The sequence below is a fragment of the Miscanthus floridulus genome, chromosome 19 (genome assembly GCF_019320115.1).
Source record: "Miscanthus floridulus cultivar M001 chromosome 19, ASM1932011v1, whole genome shotgun sequence".
NCBI lineage: Eukaryota > Viridiplantae > Streptophyta > Magnoliopsida > Poales > Poaceae > Miscanthus > Miscanthus floridulus.
Window position 1 is genome coordinate 102,046,380 of NC_089598.1, and position 27,219 is coordinate 102,073,598.

Consider the following 27,219-nt stretch of genomic DNA (forward strand, 5'->3'; position numbering starts at 1 on the left):
GATAAATCAACTGTCTCTTGCGTTTACCGTCGAGTTCTACATACACTGAAGCCCAAACAAACTGCCCCGGGTACCCCCGTGGTAGGCTATCAGTGGTGAAACATCGACAGCTAGCGCGCCAGGTAGGGGCTTTCAGTGAATTTGCATCTGAGAGCTCGATGGACCTCGACAACATGATCTTCTCGATTGGATCAACCTTCATCTTCGGTTCATGGATCTATGAGATAGGCGACGATGGCAAGCTCCAAAGTCATCTCATCGAAGATTCAGATCACCATGAAGACCTTTCTATTTCGGCGACTACGACAGATCAACTCATCGGAAGATTCGCGCAGCTCGTGATGTCCGATCCAACTCCGATTTCGTGGCTTTGCGCATCCGACTCAAACTCAGGCTCCACATCCGAGATGGAGTCTTTACCGAGTTCTTTCGAGAAACCAAGTTCTTTTCCGGTGGGGCTCCAGAACGCGGCCTCGGCCTATCAAGAATACAACTCAGAGTACACTCAGAGTCCTTTCAAGAAGTCGGGTCATTTTCCGTTCGGACTCCACAACATGGCAAAATCTTATCAGGCACGGCCCGAAGGATCCCTCAATCCGGTGCTTAGAATGCCACTAAAAGGAGCTCAGGAAGGTCTCGTACTAACTATAACATCTCAAGACTGCATCGTCCACTGGCCAGGTTCTGTTCCTGAGGACAGTGGTACCCAACTAGTCAGCACAACGATGACAGCAATTCTACCCTACCAAGAAGGAGACTCAATCTATGACCTTGAAGCCTCTATTAAAATTATCAACAACTCCGACAGTGTGGAAACCAACGCCGATAACAGAACAATTCACGCACGAGAAGTATTCATGGTTCGCCATCCTCGGTCACCATTGCTCCCTCCAGAAGCACCCGACATTAGGTCATCAGATGAATCTGAGTCCAACATATCACCCTTTATCTAGGGGCACGATGGTGAGACCGAGAATCAGAAGCAAGCTAGAGAGAGAAGAAACAAATTGAAATAAGGACGCCAACGCCGTGCTAGGCAGCGCAAGGAAGCTTGGATCAAATATGAGTCAGATCTAGCTGAGTACGATAGAATAAAATCAGAACAAGAAGTCGAAGAAAGATGTGCGGCGAATACACCCTACAATAGGATCCGAGAAGCACTAGAAGAACTCAGAGCGACATCACTTCCCAGTGAAAAATAGGAATAGCTCCGGGACCTTCTCTGATCAGCAGCCCTAAGGATGCATGATGGAAGGACCCACTCAAGACTACCTGCTAGGTCAACATCTCATAGGAAGGAAGATCAAAATCAAAGGAAGTCCGCTTTCGAGAGACTTGGACCAAGTGGAAGTCACAATAGAGAAAGTAGAAGCGACCATAGTCAAAACTACCGAATCGAACAACCAAGGAAGATCAGAAGCGAAGCACCCATTCATACATCCCTATAGAACTGCTCTCACCAAAACAATAGTTGGCAGGAAGGAGGTGCCGAATCAGAATACAAAGAAGCCAGAACGCACGATAGATTCCCCTATTTTGCAAACAGGCTTGCTTTAACACGACTACCTTGCAAGTTCAAGCTGTCCAACCACTCTAAATATGATGGTAAGACCGAACCAAGGCAGTGGCTCAGGATTTACTCACAGTCGATTGAACTCGCCAGAGGAGACAACGATATCAAGACCTTGTTCTTTCCCATGGCCCTAGAAACCATGCCCCTCCAATGGTTCGACAAATTAAATTCAGGGTTAATCAGAAATTGGGAGGACTTGCAAAGAGTTTTCTGTGAAAATTTCGTGGGTATCATTACGCACCCCATCACCCACGCAGAATTAAAAGGACTCAAGCAGAAAGGAGGCGAAAGTCTCAGAAATTACTATCGACGATTTGGCGAACTACGTGCTCAAGTATATGACATCACCGAACGAGAAGTAATCGAAGCTTTCTCTCACGGAATCATGGCTAGGTGGCAATTTCAGGACTTCTACAAAGAAAACCCAAGAAACAATGAAGAATTCAGACGCACAGTAGAAAAGATGATTACTGCAGAGGAGAAGACACGAGAAAGGTTCTCGGATAGAAACAACCAAGACAACTCGGTGAGATAACCCCTGAACTCCTAGCTAAAGGCACCTAGATTTTGGTAATCACCACCTCATGGACCTAGGTTTTTATTGATTATATCAAAGAGAATAAGTTGCCAGCAGAAAGAGAGGAGGCTACCCGAGTTGTTCACAGAAGCAAGAACTACGTCCTAGTAGGGGACAAGCTGTACAGAAGAGCCGCATCATCAGGAGTACTCCTAAAATGTATCTCATTTGAAAAAGGCAAAGAGATCTTAGACAAAATACACTCAGGTTGCTGTGGAAATCATGCTGCTTCAAGAACACTAGTCGACAAAGCCTTCCGCACCGGATTCCACTGGCCAACCACTTTGAAAGACACAGAAGAACTCATCCAAAAATGCAAAGGTTGTCAAATGTTCTCAAGACAAGCTCATGTACCAGCTCACAATCTCATCTACATCCCACCCGCTTGGCCTTTCTCCTGCTGGGGGCTAGATCAAGTAGGACCTCTCAAGAAAGCAAAGGGTGGTTTCGAGTACATCTTTGTCGCAATTGACAAGTTCACCAAGTAGATTGAATACAAACCACTCGCAAAATACAGCGCAGCCAAAGCAATCGAGTTCATCCAAGATATTATGCACCGCTTCGGCATGCCCAATTGAATCATCATAGATTTGGGTCTCCCTTTACAGCTATAGAATTCCAAAGTTGGGCACAGGATTGCAGTTTCGGCATAGATTATGCATCAGTCACACATCCAGAAGCCAACGGATAGGTAGAAAGGGCTAATGGACTCATACAAGCTGGATTAAAACCAAGATTGTATGAAGAACTAGTGGACTATGGATCCAAATGGATTGAAGAATTACCCAAAGTAGTATGGGGGCTACGAACTCAAATAAGTAGAGCCACCGGATACTCACCTTTCTTCCTAGTTTATGGATCAGAAGCCGTACTACCTGCCAACTTGATCTGGACATCACCAAGGAGATAACAATATGACGAAGGAGAAGCAGAACACACCTAAAGATTAGAACTCGATAGTACAGAAGAAGTCAGAGTAAATGCTACCCTTCAATCAACCAGATACCTCCAAGGTTTAAGACGCCACTACAACAAGAATACCTAGCCTCAATCACTCCAAATCAGAGATCTAGTACTAAGAAGAATACAAAAAACTGATGGACGCCATAAACTACTCAGTCCATGGGAAGGTCCTTTTATTGTCACAAAAGTCATCGGACCAGGCACGTACAAGTTGATAACTGAAGATGGAAAAGAAGTCAACAATACATGGCACATCAGCCAACTAAGAAGATTCTACGCATGAAAACAACTCAAGGAAGAATATATATACAAGCCACAAGAGATCAACGTTCATGATCAATAAAGATGGTGTTCCTCGACAACATATGTCTTATTATGGCTTTCCCAAAGTTGTTTTCACTAAGCATGTCAACGTTCATGACCAATAAAGATGGTGTTCCTCGACAACATATGTCTTATTATGGCTTTCCCCTAGTTGTATTCACTAAGCATACCGCCCGAGAGCAAAAGAGCTGAAAAGATGCTTGAGCCCGCCGATGAGGGTAGCTAATAAGCTAACACCCGAATCAAAAAGCAAAATGGCTAAAATTATGCCTAAGCATACCGGCCGAGAGTAAAAGAGCTGAAAAGATGCTTGAGCCCGCCGATGAGGGTAGCTAATAAGCTAACACTCGAACCAAAAAGCAAAATGGCTGAAATTATGCCTGAGCATACCGGCCGAGAGCAAAAGAGCTAAAAAGATGCTTGAGCCCGCCGATGAGGGTAGCTAATAAGCTAACACCCGAACCAAAAAGCAAAATGGCTAAAATTATGCCTGAGCATACCGGCCGAGAGCAAAAGAGCTGAAAAGATGCTTGAGCCCGCCGATGAGGGTAGCTAATAAGCTAACACCCGAACCAAAAAACAAAATGGCTGAAATTATGACTGAGCATACCGGCAGAGAGCAAAAAAGCTGAAAAGATGCTTGAGCCCGTCGATGAGGGTAGCTAATAAGCTAACACCCGAACCAAAAAGCAAAATGGCTAAAATTATGCCTGAGCATACCAGCCGAGAGCAAAAGAGCTGAAAAGATGCTTGAGCCCACCGATGAGGGTAGCTAATAAGCTAACACCCAAACCAAAAAAGCAAAATGGCTAAAATTATGCCTGAGCATACCAGTCGAGAGCAAAAGAGCTAAAAAGATGCTTGAACCCACCGATGAGGGTAGCTAATAAGCTAACACCCGAACCAAAAAGCAAAATGGCTGAAACAAGCTAGTTGTCTGACTACTCATCATAGTTTTCGACTACTTTGGCTACGGTGACCAACTACTCGACAGCTCCTGTCCAAGTACTCGCAAGCTGATGCTCGGGGGCTACAACCACTGGGGTCTCCTGAGCGCAAAATGTTAGGATCGCGTGCTGATTCTACCACGCGGTCGTCAATCAAGCTAAGTCATGGTTTAATATTTTTTCAAATATTCTTTAATCATCATATATCTCTAGATATTATCCATATGCCTCTATGGCTCTACTACAGTTGATTTACCTGGGTTGCTAAGGCCTTAATCCATGAAGCCTACTCACCGGAAAGGGAACCATTTTCTGGACCACGTCATCAAATAAGGAGCTCGCCCACCGCTGGCTGCCTTACTTGGCCACTACTTCATTGGGTGAGACACACGCCCCACGCTGTCTTACTCGGTTGCTGCTCTACAAGTCGCCAGGACGTCCGACTACTCGGCCGTGATGATCGACTACTCGGTTAGGGCGATCAACTACACAACAGCTAAGGTCGACCTTGTTGCGATGATTTGGAAATTCTAAGGTGGGGGTGATACGGGGTCCCTGGTGAGGGGACTGCCCACCCGAGGGCTACACTCAGTGAGTGCACTTTTTCAAAAAAAACACACGTCACCAAGAAGACTTCTTCAAGACAGACCACTTCAAGGCCTCACGACAAAAAGAACCCGGACCAAGCTATACCCGAGTTCTTTTTGATAAATAACCCGAGTATATGCTCGGGAGCCCTTCGACGAAGAATCAGAGCAATTTCAAGACAAGACCCTCTAGCTCCTTGTTCCAAATAGCAAGAGACTCAGGGGCTACACCTAGATGGGAGTACTTTTTTCTTCAAAAAAAGCACACACCACTTGAAGATCCCAAGAAGTGCTATACGGTTTCACTCAAGAAAGCACTCGGACGACGCTTGTTTCTGCTCGGCAAGACCTGAAGGAACAAGACGAGGCTTCTAGAGCTCAACCATGAAGTGCTCAGGGGCTTGTAGATACGGGACCCACGGGATACCCCACAAGGAAGGGAGAGGATCTAGTCTAACTAGGATTCTTTCCATGTAATCTTAGTAGTAGTATTATTCCATAATCCTACTAGGAACTCTCATTGTAAACCGACTAGGACTCTGACCTCGTGACTATATAAAGGAGGGCGGGGTTCCTGTGAGACAGGACAACACTTGACAATCAATCCAACGCAAAGGCTAAACACCGACTGGACATAGGGCTATTACTCGATCACGGTCGAGGGCCCAAACTAGGATAAATCGACTGTCTCTTGCATTTACCGTCGAGTTCTGCATACGCTGAAGCCCGAACAAACTGCCCTGGGTACCCCCATGGTAGGCCATCGGTGGTGAAACATCGACACTTGTGCCTTGGGTTTTGATGAAGCAGAGGAGTCAAATGCTCGGCTACGTGAGCAGGTGACTCGGCAGGAGGAGGGACTCTCCATCCTTAAGAACACCCACCTTGGTATGTACCTGTTCCACCTTTGATGTCTTTGTTTTTTCCTTTAGCTTGCTTCTGAGCTTGTCATCCTTCTTCCAGAGCTGGGTGGAAGGGTTAGTTCTCTGTAGTTGGACCTAAAGAAGGCTAAGGAGATGATCGATCGGAGCGTAGAGGTGCTGGCCAAGTCCCTTGAAGAGCGATGTGCTCTCGAGGGTGAGTTTGACCAGATCCACAATGTCACCCAAGTCATCGTCTCGGAGGTGTTTGGGTCAGCGCTGAGCACCAGCACACCCGCCATCTGACTAGCGGAGATCCCAGACGAAGTTCAGGCGCTTATCTTCGATGGTATGTTCTATGGGATGTCAGGGGTGCTGACTTCGGTGGCGATGCACCACCTAGACCTAGACTTTGTCACCATCTATAGTGGGTACGCCGACGGCTAGAACCCGGACGCCATCCATGCACTCGGGGAGAGCTTGCTGCCATGCACACAGATCATGGTAGAGCAAGTCTCCACGCAATGGGTGATGGAGGCTCACCGTGCGAATGTGGCTGAAGGCGCGCGCCAAGAGGACGTCGCCCAGCCTACAAATGGAGTGGAGCCTGGGTTAGAAGCGAACGTCGCCCCGCCTCCGACCGAGCCAAACATCATCCTGTTAGAGACCGAGCAACCCTCGTCTTTGCCGGTCGAGCCTGTAGCTGATGCCACTAGGCAGCCACAGTAGTATTTAGAGTAGGAAAAATAGTCAATATATGTAAGGGATAAGTTCGTGGGGGAGCCCCCTGTGTAAACATTTTTGTATCCATCAATACATCGACTTCGTTTTGTGATAAATCACTTTGTATGGGGAAGTTTGTCCCATCCGTTCCTTATTTTTACCCTAGCATAACTTTGTTTTTTATTCTTTCTTTTTTGCACCTATCCATTTGAACCATAGGCTGCAACCTTAAGAACCCGATCATAGCCCGCGAGGCTCAGCTACTCATAACCGTAGGTCGTGGCGGGGTGTGATCAATCGGAATGTTTAAAGCAAAGTTACGTAAGATAATTAAAGGAACGAACTACCCTTTTGTTTGGGTAAAAATGTTTTTACCATGTGATAGTAAAAAAGAGAGGTGTTATCGCACCCCTGTGGAGCCCCCGAGTGACCTAGGCCGAAAGTGTTCGGGGCGGGGTGCTTTGTAGGAGCAAGCGTTGAATGAAAGAAAACGGTCAGACTGAATTTTTAGGGAAAGAAACGACGTAACCATTCGATGTTCCAAGTGTTGGTGAGAATGTTGCCGTTGTCATCCTTCAGTTGGTAGGTTCCCGGTCGGATCACTTTGGTCACCATATAGGGTCCTCCCTAAGGCGGAGAGAGTTTGTGCTTCTCCTTGGTTGATTGGGCTCTTCGGAGCATGAGGTTTCCAACCTCGAGGATCCTCCCTCTGATCTTTCTTTCATGGTACCTATGGATAGTTTGTTGGTACCAAGCGGAGTGAATGACAGTCATCTCACAAGCCTCCTCTAGCAGGTCGACTGCTTCTTATTGAGCCTCCGTGTCTCAGTTGTGGTCGAAGGCCTTCACTCTTGGGGCGCCGTGGTCAAGGTCGGAGGGCAGCACTGTTTCAGCTCCGTAGGCCAGGAAGAAGGGTGTGAACCCTATGGATTGGTTAGGGGTTGTTCTTAGGCTCTAGAGGATCACTGGGACCTCTGCAACCCATCACTCGGCGTACTTGTTGAGTCGGTCAAAGATGCGTGGCTTGAGTCCTTAGAGGACCATGCCATTGGCACACTCGACCTGATCGTTAGTACGTGGATGTCTGATCGAGGCCTAGTCGATCGTGATGCCGTATCCATCACTGAAGTCCAGGAACTTCTTCCCGGTGAAGTTAGTTCCATGGTCAGTGATGATATAGTTAGGAACGCCGAACCGGTAGATGATATCGAGGAAGAATTTGACCGCCTCTTCTGAGCGAATGTTGGTGATGGGCTTGGCCTCTATCCACTTGGTGAATTTGTCGACCGCTACGAGTAGGTGAGTGAAGCCGCCCGGGCCCTTTTTGAGGTGTCCTACCATGTCGAGGCCCTAGACCATGAACAATCAGGTGACGGGGATGGTTTGAAGCTCCTGTGCTGGCAAGTGCGTTTACCGAGCATAGAACTGGCATCTCTCACACCTGCGGACGACCTTCTCTGCATCTCATAGTATGGTGGGCCAGTAAAAACCTTGGCGAAAGGCTTTTCCAACCAGCGACCTTGGGGCCACGTGATGTCCATAGATTTTGGCATGGACTTTGAGGAGGAGCAGCTTGCCTTGGTCGGTAGGGAAGCACTTCATGAATACTCCTGACGGACTTCATTTGTAAAGTTCATTATCGAACGTGACAAACATCTTGGCACATTGGGTGATCCATCGCACTTCAGTCCTTTCAGGTGGGAGAACGTCCTTGAGGAGGTAGGTGAGTAGCGGCGCTCGCCAGTTAGCTTGATCAAGTGCCAACACGGCGACATCGGCGGGTGACGTCATCACAGAGGCACTAGGGTCAGAGCCCTCAAGCGCCGGGTCAGCATCGGGGTGTGTCTAGATCAGACCTTCCAAGATGCGAGTAGATGGTTCGTGAAGGTCGTTGATGAAGACCCCGTCCAGAGACGGAACCCGTCTGGCAGCCAATTTTGCGCGAAAATTGGCGGCATCATTGTCGTTTCGGGGGACATGGTGTAGCTTGATCCCCTGGAATTTGTCCTCAAGCTTGCGCACCTCTTGGCAGTATGCTGCCATGAGGGGGCTTTTGCAAGAGGACTCCTTCATGACCTGGTCAACGACCAGCTCTGAGTTGCTGTGGACATAGAGCCGCATAGTGCCAAGCTCGATGGCGATGCATAGTCCATTGATGAGGGCCTCGTATTCCACGATATTGTTTGAGGCCAAAAAGTGGAGGCGGATTGCGTAGCGGAGCCTGCTCCCATCCGGAGAGATCAGAACCACTCTAGCCCTCGAGCCGAGTGCCATTATGGACCCATCGAAGTACATTGTCTGGTACTCGTGGGTGACATCTGGGTCGAGAGCTGGACCTCTGCCCATTTGGCGACAAAGTCCATGAGAGTCTGAGACTTAATAGCGGTACGAGGGATATACCTGATGTCGTGGCCCATTAGCTCAAGTGCCCACTTAGAGATTCATCCCACGGCATTGTGGTTGCAGATGATGTCTCTGAGCGGGTATGAAGTGACGATCGAGACTTCATGGTCGGTGAAGTAGTGCAGAAGCTTCCGGATCGCCATCAGCACGATGTATAGGAGTTTTTGCCCCTGGGGGTACCAGACCTTGGGGTCAGTGAGTACCTCTCCGACGAAGTATATGGGTTGTTGGACCTTAAGGTGGTGTCCTGGCTCCTCCCTTTCGACGACTAGGGCGGCGCTCACCACGTGGTTGCTTGCCACGACGTAGAGGTGGAGGGGTTCTCCCCATTCGGGAGTGACAAGGATTGGGGCCAACGTTAGTGATGCTTTGACGCTCTCCAAAGCATGTTGTGCTTCCTTAGTCCAGACAAAAGCATCTGTCTTTTTTAGAAGTTTGTAGAGAGGCATCCCCCGTTCACTGAGCCGAGAGATGAATCGGCTCAGCACGGCCAAACAGCCGGTGAGCCTCTATACGCCCTTGACGTTGCGTATAGGACCCATGTTGGAGATGGCCATGATTTTTTTGGGGTTGGCCTCGATGCCACGTTCGGACACGATGTATCCAAATAGCTTCCCCTTCGGAACCCTGAAAACACATTTTTGGGATTCAATTTGATGTTGAACCTTCAGAGGTTCATGAACATTGTGGCCAAGTTTGTGATCAGGTCGCAAGCTTGAGCCGTTTTGACCACTATGTCATCAACATAGACGGTGATTGTTGGTTTTGGCCGCTAAACTTGGTCAGGCTGATCGAGTGGGTCTATTTGATCGGCAAAGCATTGCTGCATGCACCATTGATAGGTGGCACCAACGTTCTTCAGATCGAAAGGCATGGTTATGTAATAGTATAAACCATACGGAGTGATGAACGAAGTCATGAGCTAGTCGGACTCTTTCATCATGATCTAGTGATAGCCTAAGTAGGCATCCAAAAAGGAGAGGATTTCGCATCCTGAGGTGGAGTCGACTATCTGGTCTATGCGTGGTAAAGGAAAATGATCCTTCGGACACGCCTTGTTGAAGCCAGTATAATCAATGCACATTCTCTATTTCCTGGTCTTCTTTTTAACAAAAATAGGATTAGCGAGCAAGTCGGAGTGGTATACCTCTTTGATGAATCCGGCTGCCAGGAGTTTGGCGACTTCTTCGCCTATGGCCCTACGCCTCTCGTCGTTAAAGCGACGTAGGCATTGCTTGGCGGGCTTTGAGCCTAGGATGAGGCGTAGTGCATGCTCAATGACCTCCCGCAGTCTGCCTAGCATGTCGAAAGGTTTCCATGCGAAGACATCACGATTGGCGTGTAGAAAGTTGGTGAGCTCGCATTCCAATTTGGTCAGGAGCTGGGTCCTGATCCGCACTGTCTTGGTAGGGTCAGCGGGGTCAATTCCCACCGCCTTAGTTTCCTCGAGTGGGCAGAAGGCAGTCGAGGAGGTTGGCTTGTTATAGTCCGAGACTGCTAGGGTCGACAACTCCTTGAGCCATGGGAGCTCAGACGAGTTGATGACGGTAGTGGTGAGCTCGTAATGCTCGTGGTCGCACGTGTATGCGTGTGAGAAGGTGCTACCCACAGTGATAAAGTCGTTCGGTCCTGGCATCTTTAGCTTGAGGTAGGTGTAACTGGGGATCACCATGAACTTGGCATAGCAGGGCCGCCCCAAGATGGCATGGTAGGACCCTAGGAAGTCCACCACTTTGAAGGTGAGGACCTCCAAGCAAAAGTTGGCTCGGTCACCAAACATGACGGGCAGGTTGATCTGCCCGAGTGGGTACGCCTACGTCCCTAGGATCACGTCGTAGAAGGGAGAGCTTACTAGGTGGAGCTCTGACCGAGGGATGCGCATGGCATCAAGGGAGTCAACGTAGAGGATGTTGAGGCCGCTGCCTCCGTCCATTAGCACCTTGGTGAGGCACTTCTTGCGAACGATGGGGTCAATGACGAGAAGGTAGCGACCTGATCTAGCGACATGGGAAGGGTGGTCCCTCTGATCAAAAGTGATCAGAGATTCCGACCAACTAAGGAAGGAGGGGATGGCCATCTCAACGACACATGCCTCTCTGTAGCGCACTTTATGCTGGCGCTTGGAGTAGATGGCATCGGAGCCCCCGAAGATCATGATGCATTCCTCGGGGTTAAGAAAATTGTCCCCATCCTTGCCCGCCGTGCCTCCTTTCTTGGTTGCTGCCTCCTTGCCCTTTCCTTCTTTTGGCCCACTGGCCTATCGCAGGAAGCGCTTGAGGAGCTCGTAGTCCTTGTAGAGGTGCTTGACGGGGTAGGCATGGTTGGTGCAGGGGCTATCCATGAGTTTGTTGAAGTGATCGGGTTGGCCTTGCTGGGGGCTACTTGCCCGTGCAATCAGCCACGGCGACCAATGTGGAGTTGGCCAGTCAGCGCCGATCCTTCTTGTTCTTTTTGCACCTCTGTGTGGAGGGGCCCTCGTCTTGGTCCTCACGCTTAGCCTTGCCCTTGTCCCGCCCTTCATTGAAGGCTGCTCCTACTGCCTCCTCACCGAAGGCATGGTTCATGGCAATGTCGAGCAGGTCATGGGTGGTATGGGGCTTCAGGCAACCAAGCTTGTAGATCAGGGACTCACAGGTTGTCCCTGAGAGGAATGCGCTGATGACGTCCACATCGACGACATCAGGAAGGGAGTTGCATCATTTTGAGAACCTATGGATGTAATCCCGTAGGGACTCGTTGGGCTCCTGCTGGCAGCTCTTGAGGTCCCAGGAGTTCCCCGGGCAGACATACGTCTCCTAGAAATTCCTGACGAAGATCCTCTTGAGGTCCGCCCAGTCGCGGATGCTGTCGTGCGGGAGGAATTCGAGCCACGCTCGAACATGTTCCCCCACGCATATGGGGAGGTATTGAATGATGAAGTGGTCATCATCCACTCCTCCGGCTCAGCTGGCGAGCTAGAAGTCTTCGAGCCATATACCAGGATTTGTCTCCCTGGTATACTTGGCGATGTTGGTAGGTGGTTGGAAGCGCCATGGGAACTGTGCTCTCTGGATGCGCCAGCCAAAGACCCGTGGTCCCAGGCCATTCAGGCTAGGACTCCGGTCGTTGGGTCGATGACCATGCCTAGGGCGCGTTTCACCGCTCCCCTCGATGGTCCGGCTAGGGCCCATGTCGCCTGCTCTGACCGCCGCCCGATGGACGTCATCATCATGTCGGGCACTACACCGGTTGCTGATGATGTTGCGAGCATCTCGGTTTGGCCCGAGGCGTTCGCGCACAGGTGGCCGGTGTGGAGCAGGCGCCGAGTCAGGCTGCAGTGCTGCCGTGGCCTCCTATTCCATGCCCGGCACCCACAGTGGCGAGCGGATGGAGCGGTTTGACTAGCGCCCCCCATTCCCCGTGTAGGGAAAGAGGTCACAAGTCGATGGCGCGACGCGGAGCTCTTTGCCTGTTGAACGGTGGTGGTCTCCACCAGCGTCCGGAGGTTCCGGTGGACCTCCTGCTCCTGTGGGTCGACAGTCTCAGGAAGACCGCACAGAAGCATCACCGCCGTGGTGATGTTCTGGCCAGCCCGAGTGAACTATGGGGGATCGTTCCCCCCCATTGATGATGTTGCGCTAAACCTGGCGGGCGTGACCCCAGGCACCGCTCGTCGGGTTACGTGCACGGGGTGTAGCATGCTGCGTTGAGTGCACCGGCGCAGGTGACGGCTGGTTATGTTGCCTTTGTCGTAGCTCCACACTATCCTCCTGCGCACATACAAGGGCCTTCACGTGAGAGTCCAGAGGGGTGTGGGTCTATAGAGACTCCGCCACTACCGGCGGCTGTCCTAGAGCTTCCGCCATAGCGCACTCCCAGGACAGAGGGTGGCTAGGTGCCATGACGTCGCCGATGCTAGAGCTATCGCTCTCAACATCACCATCCATGAGGTCGTGAAAAGAGGCGGGACCATAGCCTGCCATCCCCACGAATTCGGATGTGAGAGGGGGTGGCACCAGCATCTTTCAGAGCCCCCATGCATACATGTCCGCAGGGGACACGAGGCCATAGGAGAACCGGTCACATGGCGGTCATGGTAGGGACAACGCGGTCCCTCCGGAGAGTCAGCAGAAAATAGTAAATAGCGAGTAAATAATAGTATGTACGTTACTCACAATGAGGTTTGAGCCTAGCATATGCTCAGAGCGACGCACGGGCGCCACGTCGTTGAAGTCGCCGGTAGTCCCAGAGCTGATGGAGGGCGCCCCTCCGACGGGCATCGGGACAAGTGCATTCTCACGAAGGCGAAGCACGCCGAGCCGGTCGGCGATGAAGTTTAGGCTTCTGAAGAGGAAGGTCTAGAATGGCTCGAAGATGGGTGGAACCCACATCCCAACAGGTGGGAGTGCGGGAAACTCCAGCGAGCCAAAGCGAGTCGTATCGCTTGAGCCCACCATGCCAAAGATGACGGAAAGGTGGGCCATCCGATGACCAAAAGCGTGAACGTACGACGTCTTCCCCACGGACGGCGCCAATTGTCGGTGCGAAAAGTGGCCAACACGTAAATATTTGTAGTTTTGTCGTACGTTGTGATTGGATGTGGCCTAGCACTCAATGACACATGGTTTATAATGGTTCAGGCAACATGCCCTACGTCTAGTTTGAGTCGATCGGTGACTTTATTTCTGAGCCCAGGTGCTCAAAGTTTGTTATGGGGTTACAAACAAGAGGAAGTAAGATGGGGGTATTAGAGGTCCGGTCGGACTCGGGACCAAAAAGTTGAGAGTGACGGGAGCTCCTACGTGCGCTAAGTATTCGAGTGTGTGCTTTGTGCAGCTTTGGGATGTCCAAAGCCAGCAGAGAGTGAGTTGGAATGATCCGTCTATTGTTCGTTGGAATCCTCTGAATTGTTTGTAGTTCGGATCGATCGTCCGAATTGATCCTCCTCGTTTTGAAGAGAGTGCATCCCCTTTTATAGATGAAGGGGATGACTTTACAAGAGAAAGAGAGTGTGTGTGCTACCTAGTCTTATTGCCCACGCCATCGGGTACAAGACGGTTTGTCAGCGCCCACAACACTGTTGTCGCTCAGATGCATGTGGTAGGCTCCATCGTCTTCTTCTGGTATAGCAAATGTCGGCGCCTACCATACTGTAGGATAAATGTCGGCGCCCACAACACTGTTCATGTTCTGACATGTCTGGAAGGTTGTGGTGCATCCTTCTAACACGGCCTGATAGTACTGTCCTGCAGGTATGCAGGGTACAGTCCTCGGTATCGCGGTTGACTTGAGAGCCCTGCCTTACTTGCTCCGCCTGATTCTTTGGGTTCTTACCGAGTGGGCATCCCCGTCCGGTCGTTTCCCAGTCGGCTCCAACCGCGCTAGTCGGAGAAGAGCTATAAGCAGAGGTTCGGTGTACTCCCGGTCAGAGAAGCGGGTCGGAGTCGAAAGCGAGCGTCATCCTTACTTGGCCAGGCCTTCTGGTCGGAGAGGCGGGCCAGAGTCGGAAGCGAGCGTCGTTCCTCTTTGGGTAGGCCTTCCGGTTGGAGAGGTAGGCCGGAGTCGGAAGCGAGCGCAGTCCTTACTTGGCCAGGCCTTTCAGTCGAAGAGACGGGCCAGAGTCGAAAGCGAGCGTCGTTCCTCTTTGGCCAAGCCTTCCGGTCGGAGAGGCGGGCTAGAGTCGGAAGCGAGCACCATCCTTACTTGGCCAGGCCTTTCGGTCGGAGAGGCGGGCCGGAGTCGAAAGCGAGCGTCGTTCCTCCTTAGCCAGGCCTTCCGATCGGAGAGGTGGACCGAAGTCGGAAGCGAGCGTCGTTCCTCTTTGGCCAGGCCTTCTGGCCTATCGTTAGATTTTTGGGCCGGTCTAGGAGTTGCGCGTTATTCGCAACATCGTCTACTGGGCCGAGCTTTTGCTGGGAAGCAGGTCCATAAGGGACCCCGGATTTATGAACCCGACGTTGATTTTCTACCAAATGTCATAACGCCACAGCCTTTGTTTGATTGAGCGATGCAAGAAGCAAGCTACACAAATAGATAAAAAGTACATTCAGAAAAGTAGATCTGACCTAACTTCTCTGTTTTTAACTTAAATGGGAACGTCATGATGGCCACAAGAAGATTTAGAAAACAAGTTTCTAATTGCAATTCTTTGACTATAAGCAGCTTAAGACCTGTTTGGTACAGCTTAGCTTCTATAGTGAAGTAGTTTTTTTTGCTTCAGGCCTATTTAGAATAGCTCAACTTCACCGGTGAAATAGCTTTTGTAGCTTTTGGTTGAAAAACAGCTCTATCTGTAAAGCTGAATCTGTTTTTCTGAACTGTTTGGCGAAACACCTTAACCTAACGGAGAAAAGGCATGAAATGATCATAGTACCCTTCTTTTTTTATTTTCTTTTTTTCCTTATCTCCCGAGCCCTATCTGGTCACACGCTTAGCCACCAGCCACCGCACAAATAACACTTCTCTTTCCTCTCCCCAGCGCTCCTTCCACGCGTCGCTGTCGTTGCCCGCACCACTCGTCCGCGTCGAACTCGTTGCGCCCCCACCCAGAGTCGAGCCTCGGCGGGAGCACACTCTCCGGTGACTCGCTCGCACCCCGACAGCCTACTTCGAGGCGAGCCTCGACGACCGCGCTTGCATCGGTCCGGCCCAAGCCAAGCCCGATGGCCACGCGCTTGCCAGCGAGTTGACTCCGACTTCCCGCGCCAGCACATCCCCAACACCATCGCCCCTCCCCGCGCAAGCTAGGGGCAAATCTGCCCATGGCCTTGCTGGGCCCAACCAAAAGGCGATGAAGCCGAGTGAAGCTAGTTTTTAGCTTCACCCCCCCCCCCCCCCACACACACACACACTTCTGGCTTGTGAGAGCACAATTTTAGGGGATCACATGGAGGTGTTTCTAGGAATCCATTTGGTAGAGAAGCTGCAAAACAACTTTGTGAAGCTGGCCAACAATCTCTACCAGACAGGCCCTTCAATTCCATAGCAACTTCACTAGTGAAGCTGAAGCTATTTTTAAAAAAAACGTTTGATAAAACAGCTTCTCAAAGTAGATAGCAAAAAGCCCTTCGATTCCATTGCAACTTCACTAGCGAAGCTGAAGTTGTTTTTAAAAAACGTTTGATAAAACGGCTTTTTAAAGTAGATAGCAAAAAGGAGAGGGAGAGAGCTGAGAGAAGATAGAATTTTTAGCATCACCTGAAAAAATTGTGCTTGTGAGAGAAAGCTAAAAACAACTTTTAAGAGGAAGCTCTTTCATCGGGGCCTATTTGGTAAGAGAAGTTAAAAAACAGCTCTACGAAGCTAGGATAAAAGCCCTACCAAATAGGCACCTATTCCGCAAACAAACCTTCCAAGTTTATTCCTTTCATCCAAAAAAGTGCACTTCTAATTATGACGCTAAACCAAAGCCTTCTCCATTTTAACCATTTTTTTTAAAACTTCATTTTGGATTGTAAGTCGCTATGACTTTTCTAGTATATAGCTAGGTATATAGATAAAACTATGCACCCAAAAAGCCGAATGGTTTATAATTTAGAACGAATAGAGTCAATATCATTAGATTTGTTACGAAGTATACTTTACAATATACTCTCTAAAATATGTTCCTTCCATCCTTAAATACAAGGAATCGAAGGCTCAAAATTAATCTCAAATTATAAAGTATATTTCTAAAAAAATAGTATTCTAGATTACTCAAGTACATCCATGTGTGCCTCCTTTTAAACCATATCCATGCAAAACACGATCTTGCGTAAAATAACTTTTTTTTATAACAGCCTATATTATATATTAAAACACGATGCAATGCAATAACGTGGGAGAAGTATTCCCAGCATACAGAGCAAGCTATTTTAAAAAAAACACTCAACTGCAACTAAAGACATAGATGATGTTTTCATCGGTGGTGCAGGACCCAAGAGAAGTGGCCACGACAAAGACATGATCCTCGTTCTCGCACTCCAATAGCACCGGCGATCCCTTGACTGTCTGATTGGTACAACTGGCTGTCGAAGTCAATGACATGTATGCATGCCTTTCTAATTAGTGAGAGTTAGGTTAGTGTTCTAATAGACTTCTTATTTTGTCCTAAACTTGTCTGAATACTTTATTTTCTGGAATGGTGGCTGTATTTATTTAGAACCACAATCATTAATACTATTTTCTATAAATTTAGTTTAAAATACTTTGACTCTGAGCATATGTAAATGTGTATATATTGTTTTAAGTACGTACGAAGGGTGATGTAAATGTGTAGTATTTTATTTGTTTTGGAGTAATTTTTTTTGAACGCAATACGAATGGAGTAATAGTATTGGTTAATCGGAGGCAAGTCGTATCGGCCAACTTTTATGCGGAGCCCAGTCTGTCGGGCCGACTTCAGCTGGCGTAGGCATATGCCCCGAGCAGAAAAGGCCACGGACGGGTAGGCGCAGGCCGACACGACGACGCCGACCCCGACCCACCGGGGAACGCTAGCGGCTAGCGCGCCAACCAAAGTGTGTGGCGGGGGCGCGCGGTGGGGCGGCGTCTCCAGCCAGAGAAACCGGAGCGACCCACCCACCCGGCCAAGCGGGCCGCTAGCCCGCTACAGCTACAGCTACAGCTACAGGAGCACGGCTGCACGGCAGACGGGGCCGGAGGAGAAACCGAAGCGCAAAAAAGACCAAAAAAACCAAGGAGAAACCAGGGTGGGGGAGGAGCCCAGCCGCCCAGCCCCAGAGCAGGGGAGGGAAATAAGCTAGAGGCCAAACCCTAGCCTGCCGAGCCCCCGCCACGCCCCGCGTGCGCTCTCCGCCGCCCGCCCGCCCGCCCCCACTTCCCTCAGGTCCGCGATGCGCCGGGCGAAGCAGCCGCAGCCGCAGCCCTCGCCGTCGCCGGAGATCCGGTACCGCGGCGTGCGGAGGCGGCCGTCGGGGCGCTACGCCGCCGAGATCCGGGACCCGGCCAAGAAGACCCCGATCTGGCTCGGCACCTTCGACTCCGCCGAGGCCGCCGCGCGCGCCTACGACGCCGCCGCCCGATCCCTCCGCGGGCCCACCGCGCGCACCAACTTCCCCAGCGCCGCGGCCTCCGCGCCGCGGCACAGGGCCCCCTCCGCATCCGCCGCCGCCGCAGCCCCCGCGGCGGCGGCCACGTCCAGCCACAGCAGCACCGTCGAGTCGTGGAGCGGCGGCGCACCCCGCGCCGCCGCCCTGCCGCGGAGCGCCGCCGCGCCCATTGAGGAGGAGGACGACGAGGACTGCCACAGCTACTGCGGATCCTCGTCGTCCGTCCTCTGCGAAGACGCCTGCGGCGACGACGCGGCCGCGTCCCGCGCGCCCCTGCCGTTCGATCTGAACCTGCCGCCGCCTCTTGACGCTGCCGCTGAGGCCGATCAGATGGGTGCCCGCTACGACACGCTACTCCGCCTCTAGCTCACGAGAACGGCCACGACGAATCAGAGAAGGATCGATACCGCTTGTCCTTCTTCGGCTGCTGGTCCGGTGGTGTTCTCTCGCTAGATGGATAATTCTTGCCTTTTTCCCCTTCTTTTTTCCTTCTCTCTCTCTCTCTCTCTCTCTCTCTCTCTCTCTCTCTCTCTCTCTCTCTCTCTCTCTCTCTTTTCTTTTCTTACCACCACGATGATGATGATGATGATTCGATATTATGTGAATAATTCAGTTATGTCCATGTAAGCTGTGAGGAAGGAAATCTGAGCTTTTCCTTATCTTTCTCTGGTGTTTCGAGTGATATTACTGCTGCTGCCCTTTCATTTGTTGGAAAGATAATGGAAGAAATCAAGAGAAATTATTTATACATTTCATTTTCTGCTGCTTTACCATGTCAGAGCTCGATTGAGCTGAACATGATTAGCGTATACTAATTCATCTACTGATGTGCAAATCATAGTATCAAATACATGCATTGCAAGTTACAAGGTTGCAATTTGCAAGTGCAATTGGTTGTGTCATCTGAAAGTTCTATTCTAATACTTGGATTTGTTAAAATTATCTGAATATTCTAAGGCAATGCTTGGATTATATTTTTGCAGTGCTTCTTCCCTCGAGCCGGCTGATTCTATTGGTTTTGCTATTTCTTGTAAGCATTGGCTTAACCCATTGATCATGTCATAAGCCAGCGACTGATCCCATTGATCATATCCTGTGACCTTGAAGCCAATTCTTGAAGACTTGTGTTGTGACCCTGAAACAAGTTCTTGAAGCCTCTTCTTTGGACAGCCAATGATGTAGATGACTAGAGGTGTTTTGCTTAATTAATTGCCTGCTCGTCGCAATGGTTATTATATCTTCCAGGATGTCTCGTTCTGATGTGTAAGGTGATGTGCAGCTTACCCCTCCTTCAGTGCAAGTGTAAAAAGACCATGCTATCTGGTTTTTTTTAGAGCTATCTGTTTGTTTGATTACCTCACTTTCATCTCCAAGCTAGATGCCAAGTTGAACTGTACAATGCTGATATATCATGCTTGATTTCCTGATGCTGTGTAAGGTTGATGGAAGATCTGGCTTTTGGTTCTTAATTCTGATACCGTTGCACTCTTCTTGATTGTTCTTGGTTGATTGAAAGGGGAGCGTTGGGTTGCACCCTTCTTGACTGTTCTTGGTTGAAAGGGAAGCGTTTGATCAAACCAACGGGAGGAAAATTCTTGCTGTGTTGAATACTAGTATACTATAGTACTATATGCCTATATACTAGTCAGCTGGGTTGGAAAAAAAAAAACTAATACTGAAAGCGCCGGTGGACTTTAGCTATGGAAATTCAGGAGATTGTTTTGTTGTGACGGAAATTTAGTAGATTATAATTTTGCTGTGACTTTGGCTATGGAAAACTAATAGCGTAAGGCTGTCTCCAACTGGAGATTTATTGCGAAACCCAAACCCAAAATAGGTCTACAACACAATACCTATAGTCTCCAACAAAATACCTATATGGAAGATCTATTTTAGATGCCAGGAGAGGTATAACCGAAATCTGAGTATCCTCTCTCTTGAAGATCTATTCGCAGAAAGTGTTGTCTTATAAGTCTTTGTTGGAGAAGACAAAAATATGTATTGAAATCTTTATATGTAGCGCTATTGTATTTAAGGTCGTGGTCGTTGGAGACAGGTTAACTATTATGTTTTTGTGACTATGGCACGGTGGTTCTGATTCGGAAGGTTTAGGATTTGCTTTTCATCCTGTGTCGTTACTTCTGGCTTACTGCCATTTGGCAGAGAAGAATCCGCTACGTTCTGTGCCGAATCTGTTTATACTGTCTGTCAGGCAGGCAGAGGCGGGTGAACTTTTGGCGAGGCGAAACTTTTTTCGCTGGGGCCTTAGTTTAGATGCCACCCAAATTCCAAGTTTTTTCACTATCTCTTCGTCACATCAATTTTTAGCCACTTGCATGGAGTATTAAATGTAGGTAAAAAAAATAACTAATTACACAGTTTAGTTGGAAATCACGAGATGAATCTTTTGAGCCTAGTTGGTCCACGATTGGACAATATTTGTCAAATAAGACGAAAGTGGTACTATTTATCGGGTTGAAATTTTTCACAATCTAAACGAGGCCTGGAACTGCTCTGCACCTGTTTCTGGATCCCTTTTGCCGCCTAGTACAACTTGCTGAGTGGTGGCCTTGTTTAAATATAGGACGTAAAGTCTGGTGCTGTCACATGGATGTGCTAAAGTTCCTCCATCAAATTATAATACGGAATCATCTTCAAAGATTTCAAAGATTTGCATATGCCAAATATGAATGCCCCCTGAAGCCACCGGTATAACACCTGGCATGGATACCCATCCTAAGTGAAAAAGATACCGCGAGAACGATCTTTTTCAATAAAATCATCGTACAAAAAATCAATAAAACCTAAAGTTATTTCGCGTTCGCCTTCTAACTTACCTACTATTGTACCGGAGTGGAGAGAAACTTCCTTGACCAATAAGGTAAATAAAAAAACAACAGTAGCGGCTGCAACAGGAGCTGAATATGCAACAGCAATCCAAGGGCGCATACCCAGACGGAAACTAAGTTCCCACTCACGACCCATATAACAAGCTACACCAAGTAATAAGTGTAGAACAATTAGCTCATAAGGACCGCCATTGTATAACCATTCATCAACAGATGCAGGAGTGTCACATTGGGTGTTCAGATACTGATAAAAAAAACAAATTACAGAATCTGTCAGTAATCCGCAAGGTGAATTTATTAAGCTTAATTCATCTGTCATCAGCACATGTGTTACTGTAGCATCATATTGTCAAATCATGGACTTATTAGGCTTAAAAGATCCGTCTCACAAATTAGTCGCAAATTGTACAATTAGTTATTTTTAGTCTATATTTAATACTCCATGCATGTGTCCAAATATTCGATGGGATAGGAAGTAAACTTTAGAGGAATGAACTAAAGAAGGCATAAATGTTCGTATCTGATGTGCGAAATAACCATAGCAGCCTTTTCTTCAAGGAGAGAATTTTCACGGAGGAGAAAAGTTTCAGTGTGAGGAAGGGTGACTATTGTGTTGAGGCATTGTTTAAATCCAGGGTGTAAAGTTTTAGAGCGTCACATGAGGTGTCATATGAGGTGTCGCATGGGTGTTCGGATAATAATAAAAAAAACAAATTATAGAATCCGTCAATAATCCGCAAGACGAATTTATTAAGCCTAATTAATCTGTCATTAGCACATGTATTACTGTAGCACTACATTGTCAAATAATGGACTACTTAGGCTTAAAAGATTCGTCTTGTAAATTAGTCGTAAACTGTGCAATTAATTATTTTTAATATATATTTAATACTCCATAAGTATGTCTAAACATTCGATAAGACAGAAAGTACACTTTAGGAAGATGAACTGAACATCCCAGTCCCAGCTGTTGTCGTGGAGAAGAGGAAAAAGCCTGGGGCTCGTCATGGACCTCGGCTGGCCTGGCTCTAAAGAAAATCTTAGATTCAGGTGACCTCCCTCCCCCGTTGCAACGTGCATCCCTTTTCAGTCTGAGTCGTGCTCGCGCACTACAGAGCATGCATATCTGGATTCTGATAGAAGGAACTTGCTGCTTGCATTGCATGAGGCCGTTTGGAGGTGGCAGATGGGAGCATCAAACCCAGAGAGAGGGAGATAGCAGATACGCAAGTGGTTAGCCGCTTGGGAGTTGGGACCTGGGCAAGGTGAGTGGATGATGGTCACCAACACCGGCCACGTATGTGCAAGTGCAGTGCAGCGGCGGCACTAGCTTTGCACCTTGCAACTTGCCACCCCGAAGCCGAGTGTGACGGCCTCTCCCTCCCCCCCACGTTCCACCACCAAACGCGTGCGAGGGCTTACCGGCTTGCCCGATGCCCGGTGCCGGTGGTGTAGGTGGATAGTGGACACTGGACACCAGGCCGGGACTGGCTGGCCACGATGGCAGGCAGATGGCCTGGTAGGTTAGCTGACCTTACACATTCACCTACGCAACTCCCTCCCTAGCCGTGTGCGCACAGGCACGGGCACGGGCACGGGCACGGCCTGCCCTGGACGCGCTGCTGCCGACCCGCACGCTCTGACGGCGCATGCATACGATACGACCAGCCATGCCCAGCCTGTTCGTTTGGCTATGGCTTATCGTAAATGATCGTAGTATTTTTTTCTCACACAAACCAGCCAGCAGTATTTCTTCACGAACCAGCAACAATACGAACCAGCCAACCGAACAGGCTGGCATACCGGTTGCTTTGTTGGTCGCGTAGCATACAAGTAGCTTCTTTACACGGTTAATTTGGTTTTAGTAATTTTGTTAGTAGTTTGTGTAGCTAAGTGATTTGTGCTCTCTAATTTGACTTGTGTAGTTATGTTATTGAGCGTTGCTAGTGAGCTTAGGAGCTTTGTGCTTTTGCTTACAAGATTGTGTAGGAGCTCCCCCGGTTGCTTGAAGTATTAGTTACATAGGTTTGTGTGACCTTACAAGCTTAATTTATTAGATGAGCTCTAGCTAGCCCGACACTTTTGTTGTCTATTTATGATTTTTGTAAGGTGCTTGAAACTTAGATAGAGAGGTGTAGTCTTGGCTAGACCGATAGTTTTAATTCCGTATTTGTTTTGGTTAGTCGACACGATTAATTTTAGAAATGACTATTCATCCTCTCTCTAGTCTGTCATCTCGACCCTACAAGTGGTATCAGTGTTTGGTCTCTTATTTATGGTCTTCACCGACCCGAGAGGATGGTGAACTTGGAGCTAGATGTTGGGTGTGACACACACATTTTCGATGGCACATACTATGCATGGTGAAAACATCACATGCTTGATTATTTTCGTGATTTAGGTCCCAAGGCATGGTGGATCATTATTGTTGGCTTTTCTCGTGATGCCTTGGATAAGGACAACCTAACCCAAGCACAAGAGAATTGCTTACAACTTGATACACGTGTTCTTTGCTATCTAACGTGTGCTCTACATGATAATGTTTTTAGACGTACGTGGGATTTAGATAGTGCTCATGATACATGGATGGCACTCCAAGCTTTCTACAGTGACTCCTCCACTTGGGATGATAGCAAATTCAAGAAGGTGGATGATCCAAAGAAAAGTGCGCATGAGTGTATTGAGCATGACCACAATTCGGTGATTGTGGAAGATTGCTCCACCCTATGGTCAAGTGATGATGATGATCGATCTACTACAAGTTTATTTGACAAGATTGATGATGATACAACAAGTGATATACATGATGATTCTACCTCAAGCATATTTGGTGGTGATCTTGATGATATTGGTTCATGCTCGAGTCATGATCATGATGCTACTACAAGCTCTCCATCATCACCATATTGCTATATGTCATAAGGTGACACAAAGATACAAAGTGCTAATATGGTTGATCATGTTGATTCATATGATGAGCTTATTAATAGACTTGCTAGTATGAACATAGTTTTAGAAAATAAGAAAGCTAAAATATTAAAATTGAAAAATGAAAACTCTTTTCTAAAGAACTCATGTGAAGATCATCAGCACTTACTTGTTCTTAAATCTTCACATGATGAGCTAAAATTGACTCATGAGAAACTACTTGCATCTCATGAAGAATTATTAGAATAACATGCTTCTCTCATTAAAATGTTTTCCAAGAAAATTAAAAAGAATGAGAGCTCATCACATGAGTCAAGTGATCAATTGCATGTGACTAACCCTTGTGATGTAGGAAAAAACATGTATCCACCTCTTATGATGATTTATTAGATATGCCATATTCTTCATAATTAGATGCTTATTCTACTTCTATGTCTTGTGAGACTAACCTTTTGAAGAAGAACAATGAGCTCAAGAATGAAGTGAAGAAATTGAGTAACAAGTTAGAGAGGTGCTACAACACAAAAATCACCTTCGAGCATATATTAAACAACAAAATAAGCTATTGTGATATGAGTGGCATTCGATTCAACAAGAGCATGACCAAAGGGAAGAGAAAAGAGAATGAAGAATGAAGAAGTTACTAAAAAAAGGTCTCTCATTCCATGTGCTATAAATGCCATAAAATAGGACATCTTGAAAAGGGTTGCCCCAACCTTGAAAAGCTCAGGTTGAAGAAAGAGGAAGAGAGGCTCAAGCATGTCAAGTGTTTCAAGTGCCGCACATGGGGTCATCTCACCATAATGTGCCCAACCAAGCAATTGGTGAAGCAAAAGGAAGAACCTCAACCAAAGACACTAGTTGAGCAAGAAAAGACACCCCAAGAGCAAATCAAGGTCAACCATGAAGATGGTGATGATTTAGAGATGATGATGAAGAAGAAGAAGACAAGAAGAGGTGGAAGAGCAAATGCAAGACATCCAATGCCTATACAAGATGCCAAGATGATGAGCAAAAATCAAAAAAAGAAGAAAGTTTATGCTCACATCAAGTGCTTCAAGTGTGGAGATATGTGACACTTTGCCTCGAGGTGTCCTACCAAGCTTGAGAAGAAGTCTCAAGCAACTCATGAGAGGCAAGGTAATGGGAAGCAACACATGAGCAAGGAAGAAAAGGCTCAATCAAAGTGTCGGGTTCATAAACCCGAGGTCCCTCATGGACCGGCTTTCCAAACAAAGGCTCGGCCCAGCAAAAGACGTTGCGAACGACGTGCAACTCGTGGGCCGACCCAAATACCTAAAACAACAGGCCAGAAGGGCGATCCAATCTCCGACCGGAAAGCCTCGCTAAGGCGGAACAAACACTCGCTTGTGACTCCGGCCCGCCTCTCTGACCGGAAGGCCTGGCCAAAGAGGAACAGTGCTTGCTTCCGGCTCCAGCCCGTCTCTCCGACCAGAAGGCCTGGCCAAACATCGCTTCCGACTCTGACCAGCGTCTTTGACTAGGGATACACCGAACCTCTGCTTATAGCTCCTCTCCGACTGGCACGGTCGGAGCCGACTAGGACCAACCGACCGGGGATGTCTGCTCGGTAAGGACCAGGAAACAGACGGAGCAAGTAAAGCAGGATGCTCAAAGTCAACCGTAATACCAAGGACCGTACCCTGTACACCTACAGGACAGTATCCTGTGACCTTCCTGGCATGACATAACCCAAGCAGTATTGTAGGCGCCGACATTTTCGCTATAGTATTGTGGGCAGCATCAACTCCCATACCAGACAAACACGGTAAAGCTCCCCCCACATGCCTCTAGGCATCAACAGTATTGTGGGCGCCGATATTTATCGTATCAAGTGAACATGGTAAAACCCTCTACATGCCTCTGGACATCAACAGTATGCCAGACACCGACATCTGCCATACCAGAAAAAGATGACGCAACCTCCCACATGCATCTGACATTAAACAGTATTGTGGGCGCCTACCATTATATGGTACCCACCGGCATAAACAACAAGACTTAGTAGCATATATACTCTCTCTCTCACTTGTAAGGATGTCCCCTTCATCTATAAAAGGGGATGTGCCCTCTCCCAACAGAGAACCGATCAATCTATCAACAACAACTCGAACAACACACACAATAGGAGAACCACTAGGCTCAAACCTCGAGCACACGCTCAAACACTTAGCACATAGCAGAGCTCCCATCACTCTCAGCCCTTCAGACCAGAGTCCGAATAGACCTCTTGTACCCCCCACCTTTCTCCCTTTCGTTTATAACCCCATAGCAAACTTCGAGCACCTGGGCTCAGGAATAAAGTCACCGACCGACTCAAACTGGACGTAGGGCACGTTGCTTGAACCAGTATAAACCCTGTATCATTGAGTGCTTGGCCACATCCGATCACAACGTACAACAAAACTATAAATGTTTACGTGTTGGTCACTTTCTGCACCGACTGTTGGTGCCGTCCATGGGGAAGACGCTGTATGTTCACTTTTTTGGTCATCAGATGGCCCACTTTTCCGCTACCTTCACCATGTCGGGCTCAAGTGATACGACTCGCTTTGGCTCACTGGAGTTTCCCACACTCCCACCTGTTGGGATGTGGGTTCCACCCATCTTTGAGCTATCCCAGGCCTTCCTCTTCGAAAGCCTGGACTTCATCGCCGATTGGCTCAGCGTACTATACCTCCACGAGGAGGCACTTGTTCCGGCGTCCTCCATCGGGTCCGGGACATGCGATGACTTCAACGACGAGGCACCTGCACTTCAATCCAAGTAAATGCTCTGCTCAAACCCCACTGTGAGTAATGTATATGCTGTCAATTACTCATTATTTACTATTTCCTACTGATTATCCGGAGAGACCGCATTGTCCGCACCGCAAACACCATATGACTGGTTCCCCTATGGCCTCGCGTCCCCCGTGGATGCATATGCTTAGGGGCTCCGAAGGACGCTGGCACCGCCCCCTCTCACATCCGAATTCGTGGGAATAGTGAGCTACGCTCCCACAACCTTCCACGAACTCCTGGATGACGAGGTTGAGAGCGACGGCTCCAGCATCGACAACATGGCACCTAGCCACCATCCATTCTGGGAGTACGCTATGGCGGCCTCTCCGGGACAGCCATCGGTGGTAGCGGAGTCTTTGCAGACTCACACCCCTCCGAACCTGCATGCGGGGGCCCTCGTGCTCACACAAGAGCACGCCGAGGAGCTACGACAACGGTGGCAGAACCGGTCGCCACCTGCGCCGGCGCGCTCGGTGCAACACGTTGCGCCCCATGCGCATGACCTGATGGGCGGCGCTCGGGGTTGCGCCCGCTAGGTCTAGCGCGACATCATGAATAAGGGGAATGACCCCCATAGTTCGCTTGGGCTAGCCAGAACATCACCGCTGTGGTAATGCTTCTACGCGGTGTTCCTGAGCCTGTCGACCCCTAG

General features: G+C 48.6%; 1 protein-coding gene across 1 annotated transcript; it reads left to right on the forward strand.

The window, feature by feature from the left end:
• The first annotated feature begins 17,557 nt into the window (after positions 1–17,557).
• LOC136527491 (ethylene-responsive transcription factor 3-like) lies at positions 17,558–19,452 on the forward strand. The gene is made up of 2 exons (XM_066520248.1): positions 17,558–18,416; positions 18,970–19,452. The coding sequence occupies exon 1, from the start codon at positions 17,771–17,773 to the stop codon at positions 18,350–18,352; it is 582 nt and encodes a 193-aa protein (XP_066376345.1). The 5' UTR covers positions 17,558–17,770; the 3' UTR covers positions 18,353–18,416; positions 18,970–19,452.
• The last annotated feature ends 7,767 nt before the right edge of the window (positions 19,453–27,219 follow it).